Source organism: Nilaparvata lugens, chromosome 12 (genome assembly GCF_014356525.2).
Source record: "Nilaparvata lugens isolate BPH chromosome 12, ASM1435652v1, whole genome shotgun sequence".
Lineage (NCBI taxonomy): Eukaryota > Metazoa > Arthropoda > Insecta > Hemiptera > Delphacidae > Nilaparvata > Nilaparvata lugens.
In genome coordinates, this window is record NC_052515.1 from 9,656,911 (window position 1) to 9,682,700 (window position 25,790).

A 25,790-nucleotide genomic window follows, 5' to 3' on the forward strand; every position below is an offset into this window, starting at 1 on the left:
TTTCCACACCGACACGACTCGAAAGGACAGAATTTACTCTGATGGACAGTATTCGAGGAGACTGTGGTTTATAAGTGCATGAGGACTACTGTTCACAGAACTAATAGTGTATTTATATGCTGAATACACTTATGAAATAAGCATATCTTCAGCTGATGAAAATCGTATGGCGTGTTTTCGTGGCGTATAAGCATAGAGAAACAATAGCGTGAGTAGATATCCCATGATATAGAGCGTTTATGTCGCAACCTTTACTGTTATCTCAAGCCGATTACTGTTGACTATTGTCGAATTTTACTGTTTTGTTGGGGTGAGAGTGTATGAACGGCACAGTATGAGAGACTACCAGTGTCACACAGCTTCAAGGGAAAGAATTACATGAGCACATGGGCTTGAAACAGTAAACGTTGCGACATATACGCCTTATACCATGGGATATCTAGTTATGCTATTGTTTCTCTATGGTATAAGTCTGTACAGAGCTTTAAATCCAGCTATTATTTTATGATGCATACAACATCGAGTAACTACCAATAAACAATTTACTCAACTTTCTCTAGTAAGGGTCAGTTTCCGAGCTTAGGATTTAGCCAAGTTCTAGACTTTAAACAGCTGGAGTCAGAAAATTTGCTTTCCGAAACGGGGCATGGTCGTAGTTTTTATGATAATCTTCATTTTCTCATTTAATAACTAACAAACCTTTATAACTAAAATTACTAATTACATTTTTTATACATGTTCTAGAAAAGAATATTATGATCACCCCGACACATATTATTATAGTGGGGTATCATAATTAGAACTAAGTTTAGTATTAGCAATTTTGTATGTATAATATAACAATTATGTATAAATGTTTTGTCAATAAACTCCTCTGGTTGCAATTCATTGGCAACCAGAGAAATTATTATTATTATTTCTATAATTGGAAACGTTTTACCTTGACGAAATGAAACATTACAAAGTAATTCAAAATATCTGAAACTTTACACTATTTTCTCTTTCTTTTATTTTGTGTTCAACTTTCTAGTTTTTCGAAATTTAATTTAAACGTGGGCTACGACTATGCCCCGTCTCGGAAAGTCAATTTTCTGACTCCAGCTATTCAAAGTCTAGAACTTAGCTAAATCCCGAGCTCGGAAACCGGTCCTAAATAAATCAATCTACATCATTTATAATAAATCAAAGTATATTAAAGAAGAAAATTGAATATTTCTCGATATTTATCTCCCCTTCACAAGTAATTTGAAAATTCCTCAACATCCATCCATATCGGAACCATTCTACTAAGACTTGTCATACAACACTGATGCCCGGTTGCACAAAGCCGGTTAAATTTTAACCGTGATTAATTTAACTAAACCAATCAGAGCTTTTAGAAGATACCTCTCTGATTGGTTCTCAAAAGCCGGTTAAATTTTAACCGTGATTAATTTCACGAAACCAATCAGAGAAGGCCTTTAAGAAAATACCTCTCTGGTTCTCAAAAGCCGGTTAAATTTTAACCGTGATTAATTTCACTAAACCAATCGGAGAAGGCCTTTCAGAAAACACGGCTTCTCTGATTGGTTCTCGTGGAATTAATCACGGTTAAAATTTAACCGGCTTTTGTGCAACCGGCACTCAGTAACTACCAATAAACAATTTACTCAACTTTCTCTAGTAAAGCAATCTATATATCAGTGAAAAATTGAATATTTCTCAACATTTAGAAATCAATCTATATAATCTTTAGTAGATTCACAATTAGCTTGATTACATCTCGAAATTCGGACCCGTTCTACTGAGACTTGTCACCCGCGCCACTAGCCTGTGTGATATTGATCTTGTCACCGAGACTGAGGGCCATGCCCTGACTCTTGGCCCTGATGCGGATGTGGCCCTGAACGGGGGCGTCAGGGCGGCTACTCAGCGGCTTCTCGATGCTCAGGTTGGCCAACGCATCCTCGCCGAAGATGGAGCGCGCGTACATGTTGGCAGCCATGAAGCCGCACTGGCCCGACAGTGCCTTCATTGGTGTCAGGCATTTCATGTTGGTGCTGCGCAACAGGTGTTGTAGGTACTCGTGAAGGTCGGTCAGTTTTGTGTTCACTGAGACCTGCACAAAATGGAAACAAGAGGAATTAGAATTATGGTGCAACAAATTTAATATTGCTACAAAACAAAGATTTTGGTGTGGATGATGTGAAGGTGGTTTTTGAAATTGATGTTGCGGTTCATAATCCAGGAAAGGATTGATTGATTGATTGATGGATTGAGTACTTTATTTATGTAGATTACAATATATATTGGCTTATACACTTATATACAATAGCTTACAATACAGCAAAATTATAGATGAATTTACATAATATAGACTAAGAAAATAATTATTGAACTGTATATGATATGAAAAAGCTATTTGTAATATAATAACTATAGATAATTATATTGTTATGCATCTACATAAATTGGCGGAGCTTTGGATATATCAATGTCCATTCTTCGGAAAGAATATTAAAAATATCCTCCCCACTAACTCTCTACCAGGATTGAAGAGAGATGAGAAAGAGGAGGAAATAAAATAGAATAGAACTTTATTAACATAATTCAAATAATACAAAAAGAGAAAATGAAACCTCATTCACAAAAACACCTCGTTTGGAAAATGAATTCGGATAACATAATATGTTCTCTTTCGAAAAAGTAAAAAAAAAGCTCCTTAGGTTTAGCCGAAGCCATCAGCCGAGAAAGAGGAGGGATTGTAGGAGTAGTCGGGAATAACGAGAGAAAGAGGAGGAGGAGAAGGATGTGGAGGAGGACTTGTAGTTATGACGGGGATGTGGAAACAGGTAATGCAATCACTACCCTTTATAATGGAAATAACGATGAAATTGCAATTCATCTCGTGCTAATGGATACATAATAATTATTAATTGAGGCGGTATACGGAAAAAGTGCACATAGAGCAAAATTGTGTTTTGAGAAAATCGCATTCAAGTTTTTAGTTTGGATACATAATAATTATAGTATGCTATTTATTAACTATTTCACTTGAAGATTTCAGCATTGGCAACATGAACCGAAGATATTCAATTAACGCTAATAGACAAAAACATTGTGCCTGAGCAGTTATCAGACCCTGTATTCGTATTCTATTTTTATCATTATTTTCTTTCATTTTCTATCAATAATCATTACTTTCTAATAAACTATTATATTTTATAGTTTGAAGTTACTGCTTTTGTTATTTTAATTTAAAATTTAATTGTAATATGTTATGAAGTACTGTGTAAGTCTGTGTTACATTAGGCTTCATCCTGGTAACATTTGTCTCAATAGATTAACTAAGCTATTCCATGTAATAGACCTATACCTAATACAGTTACTAACTTTTAGTCAGTAATATTTATCGGAAAATTTTAGATAAAAAGAAACCTTTTAAAATTGTAAATGATAGTGGAGTTGTAATGGTTGAAAATATGAAAACGGAACACTTCAGAGTCGAAAATAGTTGAAAGTATTGTGAAGGATTGGCTCTTTCAAATAATACTATATTGATTTTATAATTACTTTTATTGAAACCTAAGAAAACAGAGAAATCGGCATTATTAGAAAGAATAGTTTTAGTGCCGGTTGCACAAAAGCCGGTTAAATTTTAATCGTGATTAATTCCACGAGAACCAATCAGACAAGCCGTCTTAAAAAAAGGCCTTTTCTGATTGGTTCTCGAGGAATTAATCACGGTTAAAATTTAACCGGCTTTTGTGCAACCGGCACTAAAACTATTTTTCTAATAATGCCGATTTCTCTTTTTCAAGTCTTTTTCGACTTAACACGTCATATCTTAAAACGACTTATCTGTCATTGTAAAGGTAAAATCCCATTTTTACGAGCAATTCTGGTTTAATCAAAATGAATATTAGGATGAAGAATGTGCATTGTTACCTTGTTTTCCCATTCGAACTCGGCCCACATCTGCCTGAATTCAGTGTCGGTGCATGTGGCTGGCACGATGTAATCCATGATGTCGATGTGGATGTCATTCAGCACCACCACCACACGGTCTGAAGCCGCCCCGCTCACGTCGTACACTGTCAATCAAAAACAAATCCACAATTATTAAAATAATTGAGTTTCGTGCAGAGAGATTTCCTTCAGAAAGTAGCATTACTTTATAAGAAAATGGATGAGTTTATTGGAATACTCTTGTAGAAAGACAGAGAAGAAAATAGACTGACCGATGTTGCCGAAAATGATGCCGTTCTCGGTGGAGGCGACTTTGACATTGGCCTTTATGTTGCAGAAGTCATGAGGCGCCAACACACATGGCTGCGGTTTCTCCACCAGCTTTAGGTCACCCAGGGTGGCCAATTCCAGTGTGCAGTTTTGCAGGGTATCGCCTAAAACATAAAAAATTGCTTGAATTACAAAAGTTAGTTTATTTATTAATTTATTTATTGATTCAATGATAAACAACTGTTTATTAATAGATCGTAGTTCGAAATGTTCAAGAGACCTTAATCTTCAATCATAGAAGAAGCGCACTCAAAATAGTAAACCAGAATTTGCCGAGAGAACCTGAAGGCTGTCTGAAGGTTTTTCCTATATTTTCTTGGAGAATTATTTTCACTTTTTGTGTAGTTGAGAAGTTGATATTGTGGTAATTATTCATATTGAATGAAAAAGACTAATAAATTGCCAAAAACCACAAATTTATTGATACTTAGAAAGATCGGTTTCGGTTATTAAACCATTGTCAATCTCTGATAAACTAAAACTAAATACAAGAGCAGCAGAATTTATACTAGTAGGCGAGTACTGCTATTGGTCAAGGGCATGAACGCCTGCCATTGGCTCAGCTAGACAGTCTCCTCCCACTCAACGGTGTGACAAAATAGCGGCTTAAGCAACAGAATCGCCATGATAACAAAATTAACTTCCAGTACAAAATAAGAACCAAGAAAACAAGTGTGAAAGATAATAAAACAAATATGTAAATGGAAAAACTATTGACAAAAGTATGCTTACAATTTGTATGGTGATTCTGTTGCTTAAGCCACCATTTTGTCACACCGATGAGTAGGAGGAGACTGTCTAGCTGGGCCAATGGCAGGCGTTCATGCCCTTGACCAATAGCAGTACTCGCCTACTAGTATAAATTCTGCTGCTCTTGTATTTAGTTTTAGTTTATCAGAGATTGACAATGGTGTAATAACCGAAACCGGTCTTTCTAAGTATCAATAAATCTGTGGTTTTTGACAATTTCTTAGTCTTTTTCATTCAATGAGAATTATTTTCTTACATATAAGAATTCACCAACCAATTATGCATTCTTTTATGTACCTTCGTTGAATTCATGAATTCATCATGAATGGAAATTCATGAATGGAAACATTATTGTATTATGATTCATCCCCTCTTCATCACCTAGGCTTAAAATACTTGCAGAAATGTTCTACACTGACATACTACAGAATGTTCAGAAAACCCTCATCATTAATAATTGCTGCATTCATGAAATAATCATAAATTGAACCGTTTGTATTATCATTCATCCCGTCATCGCCCTAACTTCGTCGGAAATGTTGAAACAAAACACAGACTGAAACAAGAGTAATTAGAATTGTTGTATAGCAAATGAAAAACTAGACACAAATTGATAAAATCACTTCACTTATATATGGGTTACTTCATTCAAATTATAAAAACAATATAAAATCTTGTATTTAGTACACTTTATGAAAAACTTTATAATATTTAACGACTAGTTTCGACCATTGGTCATTTTCAAGTTTTTAATAAAATGGTACTAAAAGTTTTTATATTGTTTTTACAAATTGATAATAATTATTATCAAATGAAAAACCTAATAAAATGCTGTAAATCACCCCAAAGACTTCTGCTACCGGAAATATTGACAGGTTAAAAAGCTAGACGAGCGCTACTATTCAAAAATTATTTGCCAGCCCGGGAATAGAACCCGGTACCTCCTAATTGCCAGACATGAATGCTTACCCTAACACCAAACTGACAATCTCAGGATAGCAGTGCTCATTTTATACGAAGTCTCAGCGGCCAGCCAATCTACAGATGGAAATAAATTGGAAAATGCATTTGTTCAAGTGAAACTGAACTAAAAATCAACTAAGTTTGCAATCTACGACATATTTCGATTTGCCATCCAGTGTCAGATTACTACCTCCGTAAACAAGGCCGTAATGCATTCGTGTGACGTCAGCACAGGTAGGGCTCCTACACCAATAAAAATTCGTTGATCTCAGCTGATCTATAAAAGCTATTACTTTTATTGGTGTAGGAGCCCTACCTGTGCTGACGTCACTAGAATGCACTATAGCTTTGTTTACGGAGGTAGTGGTCAGACAGGGTTTTACCTTGAGTCAGCTAGCGTTGCCTGGTCGTAGGTTCGCATCCTGCCGGCAGGCATTGTCTTTTTAATTATCTCATCTATCACCTTAAGATGCGTACAGATATAAGCGCCGCGAACATGAGCAATTCACTTTTAATCAGCTGACTATATCTGTATTTTTACAGAAACGGTATAAGATATAGATATAAAAAGCTTGGCATTAGCTGATTAAAAGTGAATTGCTCATGTTCGCGGCGCATAAATCTGTACGCACCTTTAGATACTAATATCTGACCAATTCAACTGATTTTTCAAATAATTGTAGTGAGCCATGATTACCACTATTTACGTATATTACGTGAATTATGTAATAATTTTTGACAAATCTAGAATCGAACCGGGGAATCGACTTCGACAAATACTCGTATGATAAATGGGTAATTTAGGTGACATCCTCAACTCACCAGTCTGATTGACGATCAGCACATCCAACACAATATCGTACTGGTTGACATGCACATAGGCTTCGGCATAGACCGGGTCGGAGAATCCGGTCAACTGAGTGACCTTGTTGAGTTTGGTGGATGCGAGCGGATGGGGGGTCCCCATCAGAATGCCCCCTGCTCCCGTGCCCCCTGCACCCCCGATCACCGCCTGGCTGAGGCTGGCTTCGAACACGTTCTCAGCGGCCCCTGTCCCAGCGCCCCCCTCTCCACCGCGAGATGACAACTGCAGGAAGGCGATTGGGTCGTCTGCCTGGACGCGGAGGCCTGGTTTTTCTTTGGCCTACACACAAAACAACCACAGAAATTAATGTTAATCAGACTGAAAAATAGAATAGATAATTTATAAGATAATAAAGTAGAGAACTGGCTTATAAACGTATGGGATAGGAAATTCACGAATGAAGCATTATCACGTCTGAACTACTCAACTGATCATCTTGAAATTTTGCATAAAACTTAGATTCTTAATTTACCGAGGATGGTTATAGACCTATCTTAAATTCTTCAAGATTTAGTTTCTTGAAAGCAATAAAGACGATTTATGCTCGAATTACAAATAATAATTTTTCTAAAACTGCAATATAGTCCTCGACTATAATCTGTGGACTAGTACCATAGAGAAACAATAGCATAAGTAGATATCCCATGGTATAGGGCGTTTATGTCACAACTTTTACTGTCATCTCAAGCCGATTACTGTCGATTATTGTAGATTTTTACTGTTTTGACCGGGCAAGAGTGTATGAACGGCACAATATGAGAGACTACCAGCGTCATAAAGCTTCACAGGAAAGAACTACGTGGACTATCAGCTTGAGATAACAGTAAGAGTTGCGACATAAACGCCCTATACCATGGCATATCTACTTACGCTATTGTTTCTCTATGCTAGTACTGAGAACCATTCAACAGAATCTATGTGTGGTCCACGTTATAATGGCAGTGGAGAAAGATAGGAGAACAACGTTGCCGAACCTCTGTCTTATCAATGCCTTCTATAGACGGTACCTGATACAGGTTTATTAATTTAATATTAACTGTTCATTCTCGTTTAAAATAATTATATTTTATTAAGCAATAAATTATATTTTTCAATAATTTTATAATGAATTGACATACGATGATATATTTTGTTAATTAATTATTAATTCTACATTGTTAAAAGACGATCTGGCAAAAGAGCAAAGCGAGAAAGAGATAGCGCTATCCGCTTTATTGAATGACAGACAAGGATAGCAATACCATTGCTAATCAACCACTGCAATTATAACGTAGACCTCACTATAGTCATAACATGTACCTTCTGAGTGTTAGCGTCCTCCTCAGTGTTGGCAGCAAGCATGGCTGAAAGGGCCTCGCGACAGTTGTGGGTGAATATTTGGCTGACCAGCGGGCAGTCGGGTGTCGCAAGCACGCGCAAGCACACCAGCAGCCGATCGCCGTCGTCGTTTGTCATCGCTTTGCTCGGCAAACCTACACGCAAACATACACAAATTGATAGAAAAAGACAGATTAAGGTAAAAAGGCATGCAAACATACAAAAAATTTTAATATTTACACATGTGACATTCACATAATATTCTTAGGCTATGTGACATTCACACAATATTCTTAGGCTTTGTGACATTCACACAATATTCTTAGGCTATGTGACATTCACACAATATTCTTAGGCTATGTGACATTCACACAATATTCTTAGGCTATCACAAAATTTCATTTTTAATAGAGAATTTTATAAAAAAAGACAGAAAAAGTGATACAAAAGAACAGCCGATCTCCGTCGTTGTTTGTCATTGCTTTGCTCGGCAAAACTACACGCAAACATACACAAATTGATGAAAAAGATAGATAAAGACATGCAAACATCAAAAGAATTGTAATATTTACACAGTGACATTCACAAAATTCACACAATTCTTAGGCTATTACAAAATTGTATTGTCAATTAGGGCCGGTTTCCGAGCTCGGGATTTAGCTAAGCTCCAGACTTTAAAGAGCTGAAGTCAGAAAATTGGCTTTCCGAAACGGGGCGTAGTTGCAGTTTTAATGATAATATTCATTTTCTCATTTCTATAATTGAAAAAGTTTTTCCTTGACGAATATAGAAACATTCCTAAATAACTCAATATAGCTTAAACTTTACACTTTTCTCTTTATTTTATTTTGTGTTCAATTTTCTTGTTTTTCGAAATTCAATTCAAACGTGGACTGTGACTACACTCCGTTTTAGAAAGCCACTTTTCTGACTCCAGCTGTTTGAAGTCTAGAACTTAGCTAAATCCCGAGCTCGGAAACCAGCCCTAAATTGGCATCCAAATGTTCGAAAATCAACACTTTGACTAAATCGAACAGTAAAATATCAATAAATTCATAATTAAGTCTTTGCAAAACAATTCAATTACATAGTTATGTTTTATAATAAAATCCAATTATGTTCCAGTGTTCATGAAAGCACATTGTAGCACAAAATATTCCATTATGAAAATTTACTAATTAATCATTGACAAATGATTCTTTCGCTTCTTCCCCTCCTCCTCCTCCCACTACTACTAGTAAATCACTTACTTCGCCTCCTTTTTTCTTCTCCTCCTCTTCTATCACCTACTTCTCCTTCTCCACGTAGTAATCGTAATTCTCACCTGCTCTTCTCTCTCCTCCTCTTCTTTCGCCTCCTTCTCCTCCTCCCTCTACTACTCGTAATTCACTTCCTTCGCCTCCTTTTCTTCTACTTCTTCTTCTTCTACCTCTTCTTCCTCTTCTCCTTCTTCTTCTCCTCCTCCTCCTCAGTCTCCTCCTTCTCCTTCGCCCGTGGTAATCGTAATTCTCGCCTCCTCTTCATTCTTCTCCTCTTCGGGTCTCCACGTATTCATTTTCCACTCCTTCTTCACATTGTTATTCACCCTTTTTTCCCCAATGATACTGATTGTAAGTGCATTTGAGAGCAGAATTAAAATATAGGCTATATTTTATATCAGAATAGATTTCTATTACAGGAGATGCAGGTTATATCTGTAAGAGCTATTGAATGAAAATTATGATTAAAAAGTTGTGGAGGAGGAGGAGGAGGAGAGTACTAGGAGACGATGGAGGAGTAAAGAGGAATGTGGAAAATTAGTGACTATGAGGAGGAGGTAGAAGAGTAGGAGGATATGAGAAGAAGGAGGATGATGATTATGGGAAGAAGAACAAAGACAGCAGAAGACAGAAGGACAAGAAAAAGGAGAAGGAGAAGAAGAAAGAGAGACATAAAAATAATGGCTGTGTGAATTAATGCGGTCCTATTTAAAACAAAGATGAAAACTGAAACAAACCACTGACCAGATCTGCCCAGATTGAGTATAGAGGTGATAATGAGCATGGCTTCGGAGTTGAAGCGGTTCTGTCGCACAGGGTCGGCAACGAGTGCCATGTGGCGTAGGGCCAGCTTGGCCAGGGTGGTGCCTAGGGCGGCGCCTATGAAGAAGTCGCCATCCATCAGGTATTGCCGCAACGGCGGGCGGGCTGCCTCGCCTTTCTTTGATGTCCTGAAAACAAGATAAATTATAAAACAACAATAGCTAAACATAATATATAAATAAATAACATTTATATAAATAAATAAATATATAGAAAAAGCGAAATGGCACTGATTTATTCACTCACTCATTCGTAATCAAAAGAACTAAAAATCTATACTGGACCAAATACGTTCAAATTTGGCAGGTTTCTTCAGTTGACCATCTACAGGCGGAATAAGAACAGATTTTTTAAAAAATCCAAAGATACGCCCAAAATCTGCGTTTTTCCAGCGTTTTCTCAACTTTTTCTAGACCTGATTGGCATAAAATGTTCGAACTTGGTATACAGGCTCAGCTGAGGTATAAAAATGTTGTATTTCAAGTTCCGTCTAAGTTCCGCTCAAGATCGACGGTTTTTGAGCGTTTTTCCTGCGTTTTCTAGGCCTTCTCAAGAACTAATCGACAGATCATGTTCAGATTTGGTACAGAGGTTCAGCAAGGGTGTAGAAATTTTGTCTTTAGAGAACTTCCGAATTACGCCAAAGATACGCCCAAGATGGGCGGTTTTGATGAGTTTTCTTTGCGTTCCCTAGCGGCTTTTTTCTGCGTTTTCTCACATTTTTTCAAGAACTAATTGAGAGAAAATTAAGACAAAAATACGCCCGATATAGGCAAAAAATCTGTATTTGACGGGAGGAAGCAAGTTCAAATAAATAATGCAGGCGAGCCAAGCGAGTCTGTTGATGAGTACAGATGATTGGATGATGATATGATAAACTAGATGAAAATGTTCAAACTTGGTACAGTTAGGGTCTAGAAATTTTTGTCTTAAGATAAATTCAAAATTACGCAAAAGATACGCCCAATATAGGCGCTTTCACAGCGTTTTCCAAGCGTTCCCCAACGTTTTCCAGAGGGTTCCTTTCCCCAAGTTTTTCATTGAGTTTTCAAAGCACTTTTCTACATTTCTCCGCCCCCTGGCCAGACGGATAAGGCGAGCGAAGCGAGCCTGCCGGCTAGTCATAGATAAAATATAGCATATCTTTTCTCTAAAATAATTTAAAAAGATTGATGTGAAATTTTTGAACATTTTTATTTTTTGCTGAAGGTTATACACCCACATAAACTCTAAGCTTATGCGTGGATGATGGGAAGAATGACGATAAGACATGAGTGGACCTACAGCTTTAGATGGAATTCGAACTACCCTAGATTACTTACAGAGTGGTATTGAAAGCTGACTGCGAGGCGTATGTTCCATCGGAAGTGACAAGCTTGGGGCCAGCGGTGGATCCCCCACTCAAACCTGATTCTTCTTCTCCTTTCTCGCCACTCGCCTTTCTCAGCTCGTCATCAACTATCGGAATCTGACGAAAAACAGAGAAAAATATACTATTAATGAAATTAAAATTGAAAGCAATAGAAAAGAGAAGATTACTGTGAGAGAATGAAATTAAGAGTAATAGAGAATTCAGTTAAATACATATAGCATTGCTCTAGAATGTTATTTAACGTAATCAACTATCGAAATCTGAGGGCGAAGAGAGGAAGAAGATCACTACAAATAGAATAGAATTTAAGTAAATAGAGAGGAGAAGATTAATGTGAAAGAATGAAATTAAGAATAATAAAGTTTAATTCACCTTAGTGAACATTGAACAATGAACATTGCTCTATTTATAAGTGCTCACGTTATAAGGGCAGTGAAGAAAGATACGAGAGCAACGTTGCCGATCCTCAGTCTTGACAATGCCTTCTATAGACGGTAGCTGATACAGGCTTATTGGTGTCATATTAACTGTTCATTCTCGTTTAAAATAATAAATTATATTTTATTAAGCAAGAAGTTATATTTTTCAAAAATAATTGCATTATGAATTTTCATAATTATTAAGATGAAATATTTTGATAATTAATTTTTAATTATACATTGTTAAAAGACGTTCTGGCAACAGAGCAAAGCGAGAAAGAGATAGCGCTATCCGCTTTGTTTATTTATTCAAGCATTCAGAATTATACAACCTAAAGAAAAGTACCACAGGCTAACTTACGCCCAAAACAGTTCCAATTCAAATTTTTACAACAGTCCAAATGTAGCTAGAGGTTATGTGTCACTTCAAAATTCTTCAATTGCACACTTTATTAATTTGTTGAATGATAGACAAGGATAGCTATATCATTGCTAAACAATCACTACCATTATAACGTGGAACCCCACTATAGAAAATTGTATCGACTAAATTTCGGAAACGACGATATTCAGGGCTAAAGCCTGTTTTCTCTAATTAATCTACTTAGTTTAATCAACTTACCTCTCCAAGAGTTTGCCGAATCTGTACCATAACAGCCTGTATATCCTCAGCCGAAGTGGTATACTCTCCCAATATCCACAGAGCAGCTCGGTGTACTTTCACCGACTTTATAGTTGCAAACGATTCTAGCAGGCACTGTAATCAACAAAAATGTTACAAATTAGTATAAATAGGCTCAGAAAATAATGGAGGAAGTTATTTTCTACACGTTCTTATTATCCAATGAAATTGACCTATACTAGCATTAGTATAACAATACAATAGAGAATAGAATCGCTGCCTTTATTTTGACCTAGGAGGGCAAAGTTAGAGCGCAGCCGGCCCTCTCTTACACTTAACCTCCGGAAATAGAGAAATGAGTTGAATTGACTTTATTCCGAACAAAACACTGTACAGTTTTGAATAGAAATATCATTAACAGCACAAAATGAGTGGTATTACTTATGCAATAAGTAAAATACTGTCATGAATAAAAAACTTGAAAATGTCACAATTAAGCTCGGGACACATATAACCGCACCGAGTCCGTGCCGAGGTAAGGCCGAGCTACGTACGCGACACGGTGATGATGGTAGGAGAACACACATTTCCGCGTGACAGCCGAGCGGCAGCAGTGTCTCAGTTCTGTAGTGCTACTGTGGTCTGATTTCTAAATGTGTTAAACTATTGTTAATAATATAACACTATTAAAGCTTGTTACATCCGATTTAAATTTATATTTCTCAATTTTAAACTAATTACCTGTAGACGATTAAGAATCATAGTGCTGGTATATATTTCGGTACATAACAATACCACAATCAGTCATGTATCGGAAATATATATCAGCAATTAAATTGTTATCTTCTGTCTTATGTATCTAAACGTGATTAGTTTTAAATTAAAAAATTAAGACACAGTCACGTGTTCCTTCTTTTATACTTTTTGTTGTTTATTTTATTATTAATTATATTATGTCTACCATACCTTTGGGTTGACTTATTATTTGGTTATACTTTTACTTTTGGTTGAACTTATTTTCCGTTCAAACATATTTCTCATCACTTTGATCATAAAAAACTGGAAAATTCCGTATCTCATCAATAAGTTTTTCACTGTCTATGTTAAACGATCTCCGTCAAAAAGTAAACTGAGCTAGTCGGTGACGGCGCGGACACGGCTCGGGCCACAAACACGGTGACGGTGCTGACGCGGTGCGGTAGTATGTGTCCCTACACGTTTGAAAGCATTTGTTTTCTCACTCGCCGTAGTATGTCCGTCACACAACCGGGCTCGGTGGCCCGGCCATTAAGCGGAGTTCTTACACAACAGTGAAAATATAATTCCCATGAGTTCTAATTGGACTATTCACACTCAGTCCGGCCGAACGAGTATGAATAATCCCATTAGAACTTAAGGGAATTATATTCTCACTGTTGTGTGGGAATCCAGCTCTACTCAACTTATTTATTGAAGAATAGTAGCATCAGATGTTACACAATTTTTACTATCATTGATCTCTATCAATATTGTCGTAGCCTATTATCATCGATTTCTATTGGTATTTACTTACATTGGCTTATTATCATCAATCGCATTGATACTTATAGGACTGATACTTACAGATTGATACATTAATACGCACTGATAGGGGAGTCCGATGGTAGCAAGCATTCAAAAGGCTTACCAGTGTTTAATGTTAAGTCGGGCCTAGGCCACTAACTCAAGTTCTGTCGTAAATTTGTCAAACTCTTTAAATAAGGATGACACTGAGGTAGCAACTGAATCTCTCAGGCCTGGTTGCACAAAGGCCGGTTAAATTTCAATAGTTTTTTTTTATAAAAGAAGGCTCGTAAGAAAATCAAGATTAAAATTCAACCGGCTTTTGTGCAACCGACACTAAATCTTCAATTTTAAATCTCAAACTAACTTTGAATATTAGATGAGAAAAGCGAACTTACTTCAATGATTTGTGGTCTCAACGGATCAAACTTCTGGATAGCTTCCCTCACAAATACCAACACATCAGAGGCGGCCATTTCATTGGTGTCCGACAAGAATTCCATCAGAACTGGGATAACTGCTGCAGCCACGTCTGGAAACTAAACAAAACAATCAGATTCAGAAAAAAATAGAGTGACAGCTTAAGCCGTCGTTCTCGGCTGCTTAAAAGCAGTCTTTAGGTCATGTGAGAGGCCCTGAAATTGATCAGTTGTGACCTTAAAACTCTGACACCAGACCAGAGCCAGCCAGGTCACTCGATATTATTATTATAATGAAAAAAATTTAGAAAGATTTAGATATTGTCATGATAGCTGTGTAAAATCAATTAAATATTTGATCAAATTGACTGTAATGGAATCTATTCTAACTATATGGTATCATTGAGAAAATATAGCATTATGCTATCTTTTAGGTATGCTATCTCTATGGTATTTACAATTACCGTATAATATAAACATTTTTAGTGAACAGTAATCATGTTTTGATCAAATTGAGTGCAATGGAATCTATTCTAAATAAATGATATCGTAGAAGAAAATATAGCATTATGCTATCTTTTAGGCATGCTATCTCTATGTTATTAACAATTATAAATAATATAAACATTTTTAGTAAGCAGTATTCAATTTAGTATTTTACTCATAACTACCATAATCATTTTATTTGTTAATACATTGATAGTGTTACAATATCATTTCCAACAATGAATAATTGGGAAAGGAACAACAGGTTTAAAGCCCAGAACGGTTCCTTTTACAAATTTTTCTCAAATATGATAGACAAAATTGATTGGAACAGTGGAAAAAAGCAAATTAATGACATTTATAGTACCTTAATGCAGCAGGAATGCAAAGTTCTAACCAACAGCTGTCGATACTTTCCAGTGTCTTCATGTTCACCAACATTGTGAGTTTTCGAAACCTCCTTCTTTAGAACAAGCACCATCTCTTCAATGTTACGCGATGAAACCAGTTCCATGGCTGCAAAATAACATGAAATCAATTAGAAAACTACATTTAAATTCTCACTTTTGCTAACAATTGATTAATATGTAATGGATTGTAAATTTCTGCGTCAAAAAAAGTTTCACGTAAGGATGAAAAGATAGCACTTCAGTTTCTAGATGCACGAAACCTACCTATTTGATGAATGTGTAGTTGATTGAAAATTTAGTCACCAAACAAATTCTAGCCTCAGGGTGAAAAGATTTCACTTTGATATCGTTATGCACAAAAAATACTATTTGATGAATATGTAATTGATTGTAATTTTGTGCGTCAACCAAATTTTAGCCTCAGGGTGAAAAGATTGCACTTATGTGTCTCTAGATGCAAAAAAACTATTTGATGAATATGTAATTGATTGTAATTTTGTGCGTCAACCAAATTTTCACCTCAGGATGTTTAGATTGCACTAGATCCAGACTCACAAATAACTATTGTATTATTATTTCTAATTGAATTCGATTGATTCTCAACTAAATTCAAAGTGGAAAGGCTGCTCTTTAGGGCCTTATTAACCGTGAGCGACTGGGTCGGCCGACTCAACTTCTGAGTCCCAAAAAGAATTGAGTTATATGGGACCTTATTAGCTAACAGCTGATAGGGCCCTTACTCTTTTGATGCACAAACAACTGTTATATTATAATCCTATTATATTAAGCCAGCAATTTCTGTATTTTTATATCTGGTGATTTATTTATATTTGGTTATTTATTTTCTCGAAAACGGCTCTAACGATTTTCACGAAATTTGGAACATAGTAGGTTTATGATATAAAAATTCGATTGCACTAGGTCTCATCCTTGGGAAAACTCGCTGAACGACATTAAAAGGATAATTCATCCTTGGCTGAAACAGCTGAGACTTTCGTCGTCTGCGGATAGCAAAAAGGTGAGTGTTTGAGTATGTGAAAAATCAAAGTATCGCATCCCCGAAATTCATAAGATGACGTATAGCTAGCTGTGAAATATAAACACGATCATTTTAGAGAATTGTGTTCTGTTTATTAATAAATAAAAATAACGAGCGAAGCTCGGTGCCCCGATATTTACTTTGAATGAATAAACTTTTCTGTTTATTATTAAATCATAATTATTTCTTCTAATTGATGAATTCAATAAAATAAATTCAATTATTCAAATGGATATTCAAATTGACGAAACCTCACCTAAATTCAGCGTCTTCTTCCTGACTTCCAGGTCGGGACTAGCTAGCACACGCAGTACATCCATCACCAAATCCTGTAGGACTCTTTCGTGAGCCGGGTGCTCCTTAAGAGCTATCAAACGATCCAAAACAATCAGTTTTACATTGTTGTCGCTTTCCTAGAACAAAATCGAATGAAGAAATATAGAAGAGTGATCGATTCTTAGATCGATATCTAAGAATATAGAATATATTAGATCGAAAAATATAGAAGATTCTTTAATTCTAAAGAAGTAAAAGTGAGAATTGCAAGAGCGAAGGAGGCATTCAGCCAGATAAGAAGACTGGTGTGTAGCAGGATGCAAATGGAACTGCGGAAGATGGCCAAGTGCTTTGTGTGGAGCATGGCTCTATATGGAACATAAACCTGGACGCTCAGAAGACAGGAGGAGAAGAGATTTTAGGCCTTCCAAATGTGGGTGTGTTGGAGGATGGAAAAGATCAGCTGGATGGATAGGGTGAGGAGGTACTGCGTAGAGTAGGAGAGGAAAGGTATATTATTTATTTATTTCATAGGCAATTACAGATCATAATTATAATAAATATAATATGATTGGGAGAAGACAACAGGCATAGCCCAAAACTGTCTTCTCCCAAATTTTAACAAATAAACGTTTCAAAAAAGAATAAGGTTAAGATTTCACTTTCACTTCAAAAAGTCCAATTTCCACTTCAAAACTAATGACTAAACTAAAAATTTTGAAACAATAAAAAACTAAATTTTTTTTTATTATGTCAGTGATAAGCAGATGGAAGGGGAACTGGCTGGGACACTTGATGAGGCACTGTGGAGGTCGGAGGGTGCTGGGGCGGAGGAGAGATGGAAGAGGAGGGCTGGAGGAAGATGGTGGATGATGTCAGGGAGGAGGGAAAATACTTCATGCTGAAGAGAATAGCACAGGACAGAGAAGAATGGAGAAGGAGGAATCATGTATGGACCTGCCCAGAAGCAGAATACTGATGATGATGATGAATAGAATTCTGATGATGAATTCTTCATTGGAAGAGTGAAGCACTTCCTTACAATGAATTTATGCTCTGCTAGCAGAAAATGAATATCATTGATTCTTACGAGAGTGTTCACTTAATAGCATAATGAATATGTGTGAACTTTCCCATAAGAGTCAATTGCATTCTTTTTCCGTCCAGCAAACCAAAAATTCATATTGACAAAATGAAAAAGAATAAACTCTACCATTCTCGAACTATTTTTCAAAATAAATGTTCATTGATAAAGGTATGTTTCATGTTAAGGTGCCTACAGACTTGAACGTCACGAAAACGCGCATTTCACTTTTTATGAACTGATACTCTGTATCTTCGTGGCATTAATTTTGAATTTTGTTTATATGTAAGCAAGTATTTGGAATGGGAATACAGAGTTGAATTGTTATATGCAAGCATACCAACCTTGACAATGAGATCGATGTAGCAGGAAGCGGCTGCCTTGATGGCAGTGGGAGCACTGCTCAGTGTTACCAACGTACCGGCTGCCTCATACCTCACAGCGGCACTGCTAGAGTTCAGCAGATTGTAGATGCAGCGGATGAAACGCGAACGCTCGGTCGGGTTAGCGTGGCACACCTGTCGATATACAAGAACATTGATTAGCAATCGAATATAATTGGAAAAATTAACAGAATCGGCCGTTACCTCACACACTGATTTCTCGTCGACATGACATCAAGAATGTCCTCCGATTTGGTTGACGTATGAGACATATAGACAATTATTGCCCAATTGGGCATTCTGGGTATCATGTCGGCGAGAAATTGGTGTGTGTGAAAACGGTCATTGTATGTACCGAATTTACCAAGTGTGAGTAGTAAGAAAAAACTATAGCCTCCTGCGCACCGGGTCCATTAATGGACGCCAGTAGTGACAGAATACCATCACACAGGGGAATTAGAAGCGTCCGAACCTCTTCTTAGGTTATGATCAAATTTAATGCTTGCAAGTGCAAGCTTGATTGTGCATGACAAAGCGTGAAGGTGAGAAACAATTTCTGGGAAGAGCAATAGGAAAACTCAAACTGAAAGCTTGCACTTGATTGTTGGGTTCAGTGTGAGCAGCAGCATACAATTTTTTATAAGTTTAATACAGAGAATAACAAAAAGAATACATGCAAACAACAACAATACACAATAAAACAAAATAAAAAGAAAGTGGTGCAAAAAAAGGATGGAAGATTGAAGGGGTTTTCCAACTATTGGTATCCATGTACTAGGAAAACCTCCAATCCTTGAGAAGGTGAAAAAGGTATCAGAAGAAGTAAATAGACGGTAGATATGAAAGGATGGGATGCAGAATAATAATAAGGAAAGGATGGAAAAAAGAAACCGATAGGACCAGGTGTTAAAAAAAGTGTAATACAAGATGAATTACAAAGGGTTGCAGAATAAGCAAGCAAACAAGTCAGAGAGTAAACTTTAAAGAGAAACATCTCATAGAGAGAAGAAGTAATTGCATTTGATTTTTTAGTTTTTTTCGCACATTCAATATACTGTTCGGGGATTGTATTAATGATTATACTGCTTATGTATATAAGTTGTCTTCCGATGGTTTTTATGTTTGTATTGTAAATTGAATATTTGCAATGGTTTCAATGGTACTTTTAAAATGTTGTTTTTCGGCTCATGCAAGATTCAACATGCACTTGCACTCATAGGTATTCAATGTAATCACATCCCAACAAAGACAATGACAGAGTCGAACTAGCCGCCACTAATAGCCAGGTATAGAGAACGCCACTATTGTACCTTTTTGCAAAGGGCTTATATCACCTGGTCATATGGGACATACATATTAATCATATATTTATATCATATTGATCAGGATTTTAGAGTTTTTAAATTAAAAGTTCAACGAACAGTATTTTGTCTTTGAACAATCTTTTGTCATCTACAGAAAGATTGTTTATTTTATTTGTTGTCAATATTAACGTTAGCTTGTCACTGTTTTTAATAACAAACGTGCGCTTGTGCTATAGATAGAAATATGTACTTGAGATGGCTTTCATGTTTGGCATCGACTGAGTTTAATACATTAATACCCAAAATTTAGCTTTTGGAGCAGAGCTTGTTCGTTAGGACTGTAAGTAAAGTCCGGCTGATCCAGTGAAAAAGGCTGGACTTGTTCCGTTTCATAATACAGTTATTCTGTCACAGATCGAGCAGTTTAAAAATAATTGTATTATCAAGGGAGACAGGCTCTGAACCTATTCATTGGTTCAGTTAATTTTGTTTTTTAATACTAACTGTAAAGTCGCGTTTCAACCAGTGAATGCCAAAGGGGGAAGCCATCATCGAAAGGTAGGTGATTACTGGATAAGATCTTTTTCTTAATTTTTCATAACCACAAAGATTGTACCATTAGCAGCAAGCGAGTAGCTTCCCCATTAATTTCATTTTAATATTGTGTTTGTTTATATATATTTATACTTTACCTCTTTGGAATAGTAAAAATTAATATTCATTATATTCAACCATATTTTACCGAAAGATACCAAATAATTAAAGTTCTAGTTATTCTGTTCTCCTTTTGTTATCATTTTTCATTCCACCTTTACATATTTAGTGAAAGTGTCACCGCCTGTATACATAATTGGTGGAGGCGCTTCCTTACACTTATCATTGAGAAGAAAAAGCGGACGTGATGAGTTTATAGCGTTGTGGTTATCGTATGGTATATACTTATTATAATAGCCAGATTAAGTATGTGCCCTAGAAATAGGACTTATTACAATCTATTAAGATTTCTCGAATGTTACCTTATAGATGAGTTCGACAATAACCAGCTGTAGGATGTCGCCGAACGAGTTGACCTGATCGAGACAGGAGGCGAGGTAGTTGAGGGCCCGGTCCTGGTCTGCATGCAGCAGCATGAGGAAGGCATTGCGCTTGCACGACATGTCCTGCTCGCCCTCCAGGAAGTTGGCGATCAGCTCCGGGGCGTCCGGGATCAGGAACTCGAAGTTCCTGGACAACAAAACACCAATTGATTCAATAATCTTCATTTGAGCCGAAGTACATCAGTACATAAGCCAGGTCACATACAACATTCATTATAAATAAAATACAATATACAATATACAGAGTACAATGTCACAGTTTTTAAAAAGTTCAGTGTCTAATAGTCTTTTTGTAATGACTATTTTCACTATGTCTAATCATATATTAGTACTATTACTATTACTCATATATTTCCACTTCTATTACCAATATAATATTAAATAAATAAATAAATAAATAAATAAATGTTTATTTCCCAAAAAACTAAAACTACAACATCAATTACAATATTAATTAGATAAATTACAATATTACATACAATAGTTAGTTACAAAAAATTCTTATAATGTGTCCTCTACTTGTTTAGTTTTTTCTGTGTGGAAATTGACCTACTCCACTATGGCGTACCATGTTCTAGAGTAGGTTTTGTTGTTTTTTTGTGCATATTATTAATTAGTTAGTGTTTAGTAAGTCATTAGGTGGTTAGTTGTTGTTTGAAATAATGTTTTCTATGTTCTGTCTTCCTTTGCTCATCAACCAATTGTGTACTATTTTTTTGAACTTTCTAGGATGATTAATCTGTTTAAAGTTTGCAGGAAGTAGATTATATAATTTTGGTGCTAAATGATTGAAATGTCTCTGGTATAGTGCCTTCCTTGCAACACTAGTGATGAGAAGATTCCTGTATCTGGTGTTGTGGTTGTGGTTTCTGGTTTGAAATGTTGTTGGGTTCTTGTGTAATCTGCATAGTATCTCCTTGGAGTAAAGCTGTCTTGGATCCATCACGTCAAACTCATTGAATAGCTGGTCTGATGAATAGCGTGGAGGCTTCTGGTTGATGACCCTCATGATCAGCTTCTGTACCCTGAGGAGCGGTTCGATGTGCAAGAAGCTTGCACCTCCCCATCCCACAATCCCATACAGCATGAGGGACTGAGCTAGAGAGAAGTAGATAACTCTTAGACATCCCTTGTCGACCAGTGTCCTCAGAATCCTGAATCTGCAGATAGTCTTCCTCAGTCTCCCGCATGCTGTATTATATATTATTATATTTAATATTATATATTATGTCCAATTTAATGTATGTTACCCAAGTAATAAAGTATTAGCTATCATACAGCATCAAAAAATAAGTACAGTACATCCCATAGAATAATTGCATCCCAAAAGTTGTTCCCCACTATGTTCAACAATGTAACCCTCACAGCCACTCATTTAAAAAAAAATTGATTCGATATCAATGGATTAAAGAGAAGAAAATATGTAGAAATAAAGGTGATGTTATGTTTTATAACAAGAGGACCAATTGATTCAATATAAATATGTAGAAATAAAGGTGATTATGTTTTCCATAACGTTCTTGGACAACAGGACTCCAATTGATCGATATCGATAAATATATAAAGAAGTGATACAAATATATAGAAATAAAGGGTATATCCTATGGAGAAAGCAAAGGGAGATATATGGAAAGGTGAACTAGAGAAATAGAATAAAACATAATGTAGACACTATACTATTTAATTTGTATGGATAAATGATTTTCACAAATAAATATTGAAAGAGAAGCTGCTTCATTGATAGAACTTATCATACCGCGAAAAGGGGAACGCACAGAGTAGTAGACAGACGTATGTAATAAAAACTAAGAAAAAAATCCCTCCCCAGAAGTTTGAATGTTGCAACGCACACAGAGTTGTCTGTTTCCATATGTCTGCGTGCGGACGTTTGGTGTTTTTTCCGTCTGTCTGCTGATATGTGCGTTCGCTTCAAGTGAAGAATTATTATTTTCATCAACCAGTGTCAGCAAACAAGTGAGAAATGAGGAAGTAGTTCAATTTACAATTGAAATAATTACATGACTTCTTAATGATGATAATCAAGAGTGTACAGAGTTTCAGGTGGGTTAGAAACCACCAAAAAGTAATTTACTCAACTCACCTGTAGATAGTATAGATAGCAAGCACAGCGTTGCGACGAACATAGGAGTGCCTGTGTTCCAAACAGGTGCGTATAGCTGGCATCAGAGGCTCCAAAAGTTCAGGCTCCTTCAGTTTGCATAAGAATCGCAGAGTGGATCCTCGAAGAAATTCGTTGGGGTGTTGTAGATCCTGAAATTTAGCAAATATTATGAAAAAATGGCTTCAAATAAAAAATAGTCATAAAATAAATCACGATCATTTGTGAAAACATTTAGGGCTGGTTTCCGAGCTCGGGATTCAACTAAGTTCTAAACTTTAAACAGCTGGAGTCAGAAAATTGGTTTTCCGAAATGGGGCGTAGTCGTAGTCTTTGTGAAAATCCTTATTTTATCATTTCTATAATTGGAAACGTTTCCCTTGACGAAATGAAACATTCCTAAATAATTCAAAATAGCTGGAACTTGACAATATTTTCTCTTTATTCTATTTTGTGTTCAATTTTCTACTACTACTACTACTACTCATTGACTCTACGGCCCTTGAAAAGTCTTGGCCTCCTCCACAAGTCTTTTCCATGAATCTCTGTCCAGTGCTCGCTGTCTCCACCTTCTTACGCCCAAGGATTCAAGGTCTACCTCCACGTCGTCCAATCATCTCTTGCGTGGTCGGCCTCGTTTTCTTTGTCCCCCTGGTTGCTGATACAGAGACTTACGTGCTCTACAGATTTCCGGCATCCGTTTCACATGGTCCATCCCACGAGTTCTAGCTCTTCTAATTTCAGTAACAATACTTGGTTGCTCGGGAGCTCATCATTTTTTGTGAGTCGCCACCTATCAGCCTCTAACACTGGCCCATGAATTCTTCTTAGGATCTTCCTCTCCCATCGATTCAACAGCATCTTATCGCAACTTGTCAACACCCATGTTTCACAACATACATCACCACTGGTCGCAGCACTGTCCTATAAATTTTAATTTTACTGCTCCATCTTAACAGCCTTAATCTAAGAATTTCCTGTAGGCTGGAGTATGACCTATTTTCAGCTTTCAATCTCTCTTTAATTTCCATTTTATTTTCATTTTCGATAGTGATCAGGGATCCAAGATACTTGAAACATTCAACTGTTTTAAAACGATGTCCTTCCAGTTCAACTTTCTAGTTTTTCGAAATTCAATTTAAACGTGGACTGCGACTACTCCCCGTATCGGGAAGCCAATTTTCTGACTCCAGCTGTTCAAAGTCTAGAACTTAGCCAAATCCCGAGCTCGGAAGCCGGCCCTTAGTTTTAAACAAAAAAAGTGATTTTAAATCAAATATTAGGTACCATAATTTTTATTGCCAAGAAAAACATATTTTCCCCATTTTTAAAATGTTGAAAAATGTAGAGTTTGAAACATACCTTTCTGTAAGCATCGCAGACAAGAATCATTTCCTGCAACAGTTTTCCATCGGGTGTTGTTTTAGGTACAATTTCCCAGAAAATCAACAGCAGTTTTTTGATGGTGTGATCCTGCAACGGCAGCACAAACCTGATAATTATCATCAACAGGTTTGGCAGTCTTTCGCCGTTGGCAATCATGTGGATTGTTCGTTTCAGAGCTTCAATTTTGGTTTTCGTGTCTCCATATTCTGCAAATAAAAGACGGGCGAAATTAGTTTTAATGTAGTAGTTTCATCATGCTAATAAAATGTTTGAGGATGAAAATATTGCCGAGAAAGATTGTAATATTACTTGGTCTATTTATTGTACTGAGCGATATCACCACTGTGACACCAGACGGAGGAACGACTCACGTGTGTCAGCGGTACAAGCCAGACTGACACTACGGGGAAATAATCTCACCACAGGACCACACCGACATTAAGAACTATGAAAAGGAAATTTTGCTTTACTATAATGAATAAGGCTCAAGCTCAACTGCGACTCTAGTCTCTTCTCAACGCAGCATGTGTTATCAAAATGGTGACATTCAGACCAGTCGATTCTAGTCACCGCGACCTCATGACTGTGAGACTGAGTCGACGCGACATGTTGGTCGAGCCTCGACTTGAGTTGCATAGTACACTGCATTTTTAATAAAAGTAAGCTTATGTTTTAACATTTCAGATGAGACAATAAAAAGAATAAGTTAATATATTCATAATAATTATTATAAAATTAGTTACATGCAAAGTAAAGACGAATTGGATTATATATCTTTAATAAAGTTAGGTTAGAAATGGAGTAGCATGGAACTGGAGTAGTGACAATGAGCAAAAACGACGTAAGGTCCAGAGACTGGAGTATCCTCGACTGGAGTCGTACGATGTGAGTCGATGTAGTGTGAGTTGAGCCTAACCTGACGACCACGGCGCAAACGCGCTTTTAGTGGGAGAGCTTCAAGTTTCACGTATCACGTAAGTAAGTATCAAGAGCATTGTACATTTGATGAAACATCAACTTACCAAGATCCAATTTTAATTGCATTTCATTTGAAGGCTCTGAATCAGTTGGAAAATTGATGAGCGTATAGCAAGGCTGCTCTGCCATCGTCATCTTGATCTGAAATTAAAAATATAAAGTCAAAACATCATGAAAGTACATTTTTTTGCAAATTGAAAATTTGAGTAATTCTAACCTAGCAGAACAGATTGAAACAGAATGATCAAACAATGATAATGAATAATAAAATTATGCACATGTTTTACAAGAAATAAGGTAGATAGTAGGGAAGAAACTCATTAATTAAGAGCTACATTGGAGAAACATGAAAAAGAATAGGAGATAAAACATTTAAATCCGGCAAATGTAGTACAGGCTGCACAGACTAAAATGTAAACATGCAAAGTAATTTTAATAGAAAAGAGCAACTAGGATAATTTATTTGTAGGTATCCACTTACTAGATGTGTTGATGACAATAAGCGGTAAAAACAAATTACAGAATGCAATATTTAATAAAACATTAACAAATAAAATCGTAATCTGACACGTACTGATTTCAATTGTCAATGAAAGGGGC

General features: G+C 36.4%; 1 protein-coding gene across 1 annotated transcript; it reads right to left on the minus strand.

The window, feature by feature from the left end:
• Positions 1-79: 79 nt before the first annotated feature.
• LOC111044411 (coatomer subunit beta) lies at positions 80-25,789 on the minus strand. Its single transcript, XM_039438875.1, has 17 exons — positions 25,672-25,789; positions 25,235-25,331; positions 24,189-24,418; positions 22,809-22,978; positions 20,627-20,834; positions 18,268-18,441; positions 16,820-16,976; positions 15,482-15,630; positions 14,608-14,748; positions 12,668-12,802; positions 11,577-11,722; positions 10,177-10,382; positions 8,156-8,328; positions 6,814-7,135; positions 4,221-4,382; positions 3,928-4,073; positions 80-2,098 (listed from the first exon to the last, which is right to left on the minus strand). The coding sequence occupies exons 2-17, from the start codon at positions 25,323-25,325 to the stop codon at positions 1,781-1,783; spliced, it is 2,928 nt and encodes a 975-aa protein (XP_039294809.1). The 5' UTR covers positions 25,326-25,331; positions 25,672-25,789; the 3' UTR covers positions 80-1,780.
• Between the last annotated feature and the right edge of the window lies 1 nt (position 25,790).

Coding starts and splice junctions, on each gene's coding strand:
- LOC111044411 (XM_039438875.1), bottom strand. CDS start 25,325: ATGACGATGGCAGAGCAGCCTTGCTATACGCTCATCAATTTTCCAACT. Junction 16,977..18,267: donor ACATCGATCTCATTGTCAAG/GTTGGTATGCTT, acceptor ATTTTGTTCTAG/GAAAGCGACAACAATGTAAA. Junction 2,099..3,927: donor AGTTCGAATGGGAAAACAAG/GTAACAATGCAC, acceptor CATTTTGTGCAG/GTCTCAGTGAACACAAAACT.